This window comes from Pinus tabuliformis, chromosome 9 (assembly GCF_031772625.1).
Source record: "Pinus tabuliformis cultivar Carrire ecotype Pingquan chromosome 9, CPIR1, whole genome shotgun sequence".
Classification (NCBI taxonomy): Eukaryota; Viridiplantae; Streptophyta; class Pinopsida; order Pinales; family Pinaceae; genus Pinus; species Pinus tabuliformis.
The window spans coordinates 114,206,305-114,214,454 of record NC_142307.1 but is presented as its reverse complement, the minus strand read 5'-3'; the positions used below and the strand labels follow the sequence as shown (position 1 = coordinate 114,214,454).

The 8,150-nt window shown below is 36.2% G+C and overlaps 1 protein-coding gene across 1 annotated transcript; it reads right to left on the bottom strand.

Moving 5' to 3' along the window:
• Positions 1-4,555: 4,555 nt before the first annotated feature.
• On the bottom strand, positions 4,556-7,166 carry LOC149147350 (proline dehydrogenase 2, mitochondrial-like). Its single transcript, XM_089439484.1, has 4 exons — positions 6,372-7,166; positions 5,637-6,282; positions 5,296-5,539; positions 4,556-5,203 (listed from the first exon to the last, which is right to left on the bottom strand). Exons 1-4 carry the CDS (start codon positions 6,951-6,953, stop codon positions 5,170-5,172), a joined length of 1,506 nt encoding a protein of 501 aa, XP_089295610.1. The 5' UTR covers positions 6,954-7,166; the 3' UTR covers positions 4,556-5,169.
• Positions 7,167-8,150: the final 984 nt, after the last annotated feature.

Genomic DNA, 8,150 nt, shown 5'->3' with positions numbered 1-8,150 from the left:
CTAATATTAATCATTAAAAATTATTTACATCATTTTAATATTTATAATTTTTAAATCTTAAAAATTTAATAAATATCATTTATATAATTTTTATTTTATTTTTTTTTATTACGGAGAGTTTTGTTTTTTTTACTACGGAGTTTTGAAATTTTTCTATCTATAAAAATGTTATGTTATAATGTTTTTTCAATACGAAAAAAAGCAAGATTTATATTAATATCAAGATTTATATTAATATGTGCAATGTATACATATAAAGCTGCTCTATAGAGCATTTATCATATTCTATATGTTGTAGAGAAGGTTTCCAACATGTCTTCAGATAGGCATATCATCTTCATTTTTCAGGAATATGATCCGAATCAAAAGATATACAGATAGAGGATCCAAAACAGATTACCAGAACGAACCATATCGTGCACCCAAAAGGAGACAGGGAAAAGACAACATACCTCTATTTGTGGAGCATCAAGAAGCAGAATATATGGAGAAACAGAAATCAGAGAGATAGCTAGATACCGGGAATGGAGAAATCCTCTATCAAATATGTAGTGTCTTGCACTTGTACCTCCAATTTCCATATACCAGAAGCAATTGAGAGTCCTTTCTTTGATAAGGAGTCTGCCATTGAATTCAGAGATCTATCCATGTGAGAAAAGGAATAATACTGAAGACTTGTACACAATAATTTGATCATATTAATCCAACATGTAAGAGTGGGATTCCTGTTAATTATCCTTCATGTTGCCAAACCTATAGTGTTTTTTGAATCCCCATAAATCTGCAGCTGTTGTATATTCAGGAAGGAGGGAAACTGTAAAAGACCCACTAATGCCATAGCCTCCGCCTTATTGTTAGTACCTCGACCACCATGCCAATAAATTGAGTAGTGTAGGTCGTCAAACATTAATATGTAGACTCCACATGCGCACAAGCCTCTTTGTGCAACTCCGTCAAAAAAAGCCCTTGGATACCCCATCTGTTGTACTGAAAAGATGCCAGGTCTAAGAATTTTGTTAGCAAATTCTTTTTTAGGAATGGAGAGATACATCGATATGATCTGATCAGACAGAGGCAAATAAGAGCCTTTCCCCTCTCGGAATATGGCATTATTCCTTTTCTTCCAGACATACCAAAAAAGCAATAGAGGGATAGATCTAAGAGCAACTTTCTGCGAGCCCCACCATCTGATAGCCTCCTTGACATCTGTATGATCTATTTGATGGAAACCCAAATATGCTGCTAGTTCCTTCCACAACTGATAGGTATAGCTACAAGTAAGAAAGATATGATTACTATTCTCATTCCCATTTTTACAAAGTAAACAAATACTAGGACCTTGCCAATGCCTTTTTTGGAGGTTCTCCCACGTTAAAATCTTGTTATGGAATACAAGCCAGGAAAATGAATAATTTTGTAAGGCACCCCTGTTTTCCATAAAGAGGTAGGAAAGGTGTATTGAAAAGGACTCAACATCGACCTTGCTAGAACCAGATAAATCTCTTTGACCTTTAATTCATCCTGACACTTAACACCCCTCCATGAAAGTTGGTCCTTTCCATCAGAATTACAAATACCAGAGCCCCTAATTGATATCAAAATATTGTCCCACTACTGAGAATAATCCTGACAAATGCCCAAGGACTGCACATTTTTCCATATAGGAAAAGCCCCGTGCTAGCCTTCAATGAGTTGATTCCAATAAAAGATTCCAGATCTATGCAAAGCCAAGATTATGTTATAGCCATTATTAAAATGTGATTTAAATTGGTAATTCATTAAGGTTATTTGGCTAAGTTTAGGTTTAAAGTCAACTAATTGCAATTATAACCCTTAGATTAGTGTCCATGGTTTACAAGCCAACTTGTAATGAAGAACTTATCACTTAGTAAGGGATAAGACATCCAAAAACACTTACAAGGGATCTCATTAGCATGGGATGTCTACCTTTCTAGTGTTATCACAATTAGCCAACATTTAATTTGTAGAAATTGAATTTGAGTAAAGAAAACAAACCATCAAAACATAAACCCTTAACATTTCAAAATGACATAAAAACAAATTTTGATCTTTTAATATAATTATTAATATAATATCTCTAAATAAAACCACATATTTAACTATTATCTTAAAATATCTCATCTTTTAAAATAAACCATCCTCACACAAATTTAACCTTATATAACAATTAAGAAATTCCTATTTTTCATTATTAAATCAAACCTTACACATATGTATGTATATATTTCTATATATCTATTTTTCATTATTAAATCAAACCTTACACCTATGTATATATTTCTATATATCTATATATATAACAAAGAAATGGCCACCTTCTTCGTATTCTATTTTCCAATAAAACTTTCCCCCATTTATAATGTAAAGGTTGCATCAATTTATAGTTTGTTATTTGTCGTGTCACAATAGAGATCACTTGAGTTTTGCTATGCACGTCATCATACACTATGATATATATATATATGCTAAGACATAGCTGTCATAGATATGAAGGATAAGTGATACCACGCCATCCATTATGCTCAGGTAGCTGTTACATATGTATTGCCACGTCATCCATGATGCTTGTCCCCTACAAACTTTTCGAGAAATATATTCCTCCTCATTCATGACATTATAAAAAGGTGTCGCAATTCCACGCAAAGCTGAGAACAACACCCGCTACGGCACGGGGCGTTGCACCTTTCCGGAGAAGCCAACGCCTCCACAACTTAAGGAGAGATGAAGTTCTGGTTGGTGCTATGAGATCCTTGTGTTACTTTTATGTGGTTTAGATTCTTTGTCTCGCAAGCATCGGGATGTTTTCTTCTTTTAACGGCAAATCAATTTATGGTTTATTATCGATTTTGTTTAGATTTTGTTCTTCTTTTCGGTAACTTAAATATTATATAATTTAAAAAGGATTTTATAAAATTAATTTATAAATTTTAAATAATATTTTTTAAATATGTATTTATTTATTTTAAATTAAGATTTAAAATAGTTTTTGGAGACAGTTTAACTTCAACTTAACACTCGTTTTGGAAATGTAGTATTATGTTTAAAAAGATTTAGTTTTAAATTTTTGGAGTTTACTTCTAGTTACTTGTTAGGGGTGATCTAGTTCACTTAGAAGTTATAGTGGTAGTAGTTCATCTAAAAGTTATAGTGGTAGTGAGGCTAGGATTGTTTGGTTCATTTAAAAATTATAGTGATAGTAATTTTGAGTTATAATAATAGTTGATAAAATCAAAGTTATGTTAATAGTAGTTTTGGATAATAATAATAGTTGATAAAATAATACCAGACTGATTCAATTGCTAATTCCTCTACCTAAAAAAATAATAAATTAAAAAAATATTTTATCGAAATAAATATTCCTTTAGATTTAAATTCATAACTATTATAAGTCGCTTTAGATAGGTCGCTTTAGATAGACCATAGAAATATAAAAACATAAACTTAAATTCAGCCATTTAAAATCCAATTTTAAATTCGTCTTCTTAATTACCATAAAAATAAAATAAATAAATATATATATATATATATATTTTAAAATCCAATTAAAAATGAGATTCTGTCTTCTTAATCGCCATCAAAAAAACTTAAATTTAACCATGTAAAATCCAATTTTAAATTCGTCTTCTTAATTACCATTATATATATATATATAAAATCCAATTAAAAATGAGATTCTGTCTTCCTAATCATCATCAAAAAATTATTATAAGGATAAGTCAATTAACATAAACTGTACAAAGTGATGAGTCAGTATACGGAATGAACTATCCAATTAAAAATGAAATTCTGTCTTCTTAACCACCATCAAAAAATCAAAAGATTATAATGATAATTCAATTAACATAAACTGTACAAAGTGATGAGTCCGTTTACGGAATAAGTCCATTGACATGATGAATGAGAACTGTACAAAGTGATGAATGATCTGTACAAAGTAATGAGTCAATTAACACTAGATATAGTTCATCTTTTCAATCATCATAAAAAGATATTATAACATAATTAGCCATTTAGCATAAACCGTATAAAGTGACAAGTCAATTAACATTCGGTGACGAGTAAATCCATATTAACTGAACATGAACTGTACGAAGCGGTGAGTCGCACAACATTAACCATACAATGAACTGTACGAAGCGGTGAGTCGCTAAACATTAACCATACAATAACTGTACGAAGTGATGAGTCACTCAACATTAACCATACAATGAACTGTACGAAGTGATGAGTCACTTAACCTTAACCACACAATGAACTGTCCGAGGTGATGAGTCACTTAACCTCAACCCTACAATGAACTGTACGAAGTGATGAGTCACTTATTAACCTTAACCATACAAAATAATGAGTGAACTGGCATTAAGCTAATAACAACTAATGATTACAACATCTCTACCAATTAAAAACCAACAAAAACACGAAATACATCTTCATTGTAACTAAATGTAAAATCAAAACAACAGGCTACAGAATATTTGTACCATGGTTTCAAGATTCAATGCTGCTTTATAAAAATAATATCTACGCATATCAATTTATAAAAATAACGTCTCCAATTTTCTTATATTCATATCTTTTTCCATCACTATTCTTGAAGCCACTTTGCTCCAATTGAAGTCTCATCTGGAAAGCCAGCTGTGGTGAATGGAGAATTGATGACATCTGACAAGGGAATAACACCAATGAATTGGCATGCGTATCGTATCAAATTCTTTGTTTGACATTAGGAAATGAGCATTAGAGATGCAACATCAAATTCTTCTCCACTTGCACATGATAATGATGATAAGAAGAGCATTACAGATTGGACATCAAATTCTTCTTTAACTTTCAGATTACCAGAAAAGCATTACAGATTGAACACCAAATCCTCCCAGCAGAGCATTACAGGTTTCATCTTCTTGTTTCACTTGCAGATTACCAGAAAAGCATTACAGATTGAACACCAAATCCCTACAGCAGAGCATTACAGGTTTCATCATTGTCACTACAATTGGGCATCCATCGGTTGGCGGGAAAAAAGATGGCACCACAGTAGGTACTGTCAATGGCATTCGTATTGAATACACAATGTACAAGAAAACATTTCCCCATAACGCCATGGATAAAGCTGCCGCTGCTGCTGCAATTTGGTTGTTTATCTGGCTGTCAAAATGGTAAAATCCTCCGTTTCAACTCCGACCTGCAAATCAAAATGAAATTCAGAAATTCCGTCCCTAACTATCATAAAAACAATAAGTTAATTAATTAATATGAATAGCGTAGATAACTTGCCGGAGACGCTCAATATCCAGAAAGGTTGCAGCAAGCATCCCGCGGTTTTCTTCGGCTCTCCTGATGAGATAAGGCATCACACTCTCCACTGGTCCAAACGGAAGATATTTGCTCACCTCGAATCCCGCTTTGACCAAACCCAGAGATAGACTCTCCGACATGCCCTTCAATTGAGCGAACTGTAACCCACTCTGCCCTCTTTTCATAATTCCCAATTCTTCCGCCCTACCAGCGGCCAATTTTGCTGATAAATCGTTACCATTACAAATAATGAATCAAATCCCATAATTGAACATTCTGATATCAACACAATAATAATGAAATTCTGAAATTAAGCTTACCAGACTCGAAATTGTGTGTAGCTAGTAGCAGTGATGCTTCGCCCTTAGAAACCTTCTCTAGCATCAACGAAGTGCAGGCGTTGTAACAGCTGTGTGTGTCCGTAATCAGAGAATGTACAGGGGAAGGGGCGCCAAATGATTTTGCCTCGGCACTTTCTCTTGTGATGTAGGCACCCCGCACAAGTTTCAGAGCCATTGAAATGCCCTGCTTTTTAGCTGCTTCGGATGCCTCAATTAGACGAGGCAAAGCATCTTTCAAGTAAGCTTGTATAGTCCCATACACCAGAGGCTCGCGGCCTTTGTTGTATTCGGAAAATGCTCTGTAAATAAAGTAATCAATGGCAGGCTGAACGGCTGTGTATTCTGCATCTACCAGCAAAGGAAGCGAAATGGCCTCGCAGGCTCGGCAGAGCTGAAACAGCCTTTGCTCCGCTGAAATTAGATCGTTTTCCTCGGTGGGGCTCAATGGCTCAGGCGCAGAGCATGTGTGGTAAGTAGGGCTTGACGGAGCAAGAACAGGCAAAGCCTCTGCCTTCCAGGGCAGGCTGAAGGTTGGATGGCGGTGCTGCCATCTTAGCAAGTGGCTGATTCTTTCCAAAAGAGCAAGAGGACAGATGGCCGTGATTTTCACACAGGCAAAACTTACCTGTAACACCAAATCCGCCGAAGTTAGCAGACAATTTCGGACAAATAACTTTACAGAGGATTGAAAGGAGGCAAAGATGAGTTACTTGCCGAACCAGGTGGAAGCAGAGGCGTCGACTGGACGGTGGTGAGAAACTGGCGGAGATTGGCATCACAGGCAGCGTTATCCACAGCATCTTCTAAGCTGTAATCAAGAATTCCCTTCAAACCCAACGCCCACATTCTATTCAAAGTATCCGAGGCCTCTGCGACGCACTCGCCAGCACAGAAATGAGAAAACGCGGTCCGCTTCACGGCTTTGAGAAGCGGTACTCTGTAAGGCGCGTAATCCATCAGAGGTGATTTCAGCGCTTTCATGCCTAGATCCGCTACAGGCTCGCAGGAAACAAGAAGGAGATTGAAAAGCGAAGTAATAAGCTCCCTCGTCGTTAAGCCCGAGAACAATCCCTCTGCATCTTCGAAATCGTGAACGGCAGCAGGAGCATTAATGGCTCCATTGACGGAATCTGCGCGAACTTGAGGAGCCGTGGCTGCAGCCACCGAAGAATACTGCAGGGTTTTCGAAGAGGAATTCAAGTTACGGGAACTAGTGTAACGGAATTCATGAGACCTTGCTGAGGACCAAACTCTGCAGGTTCTTCGGCTCACGAATGGAAGCACCCTGGATGCCATAAAACACCTGCAAATCTTGAATTCAAGATCAAGATTGCCTAATAAATACCTCGAAAGGCCGAACTGATTCAAGCACAGGCAAAGCAATTGCTTTATTGGTTGCTCGTCTGGGACAAGAGATTCCCTGCCCAGGCGCAGTTCCAGTTACCTATTTTCCTCTTTTTCGGCTATGCGATGAAGAAACGCATGGCAATTGCATTGAAGAGGCAGGGGGAGGCTTCCATTTAGTAGAACTCGAGTCAAGCGGTCGGTCGTGCGATGACGTGGCCCTGGGCTTCCGTCCAAGTGGATAGATGGTTGGTCCCTCATTTGAGTTTGTAGAAGTCATTGGTTAATAAATTCAAGGAGGACCACAACATCTAGCTAATCTTCTAAGTGACTCAGCACCGTGTCAACTAGCATACCACTTACAAGTGACTCAGCACCGTGTCAACTAGCATACCACTTACAAGTGACTCAGCACCGTGTCAACTATCATACCACTTACAGTTGGCAATTTCACAGTTAAGTATATACTATTTTTTACTATTTTTATATTATTTCTACTTTTTGTTATTATTTCTAAATTTTTTAAAGTAATTCTTGTTATTACACTAATTGACAGTTAAGAAGACGTGTATATTTATATGATAAAATATATTAAAAATAGCAGTCATCCTTGTCATAAATTGGTAAAACATATTCCACAATCCAACGCACATGTAAAGTCTTTAGTATTGCTAGATTTTGCATTCTAATATAAATTTATTTACCAAGTATTTTAGCACATTTAATTATTAACCACCATAATATTGGGGCTTGACTATGTTTTAAAATTGAGTTTGTTTTTGTAGGATGATCGGAAAGAGGTTTCGAAAAGGTGCCAGGGGAAAAGTCCTGAGAGGAGAAAAGGTGACAAGCTCACTGATGGAGGGGTCTCCTGATATGGGGCAACGGAAAAGTCGGTGAAGAACTTTCATAGTAAAAATGGGGCAAAGGGAATAGTATCATGTTGTAGATGATCAATTGCGACTTTCCAATTGGGGTCTTGAGCAATCGTCCCTTATCTAGCTACCAGCCTGTAGTTAAGAAGATATGGAGGTGAGTTCAATATCTATTGGTTCATGGCTACCAATCTGTACCAATATCAAGCTAGCTCTAGATACTAACCCTGTCGGGCTAACTTAAGGCTTGGTTTTCTTGTTTTGTAATATAATG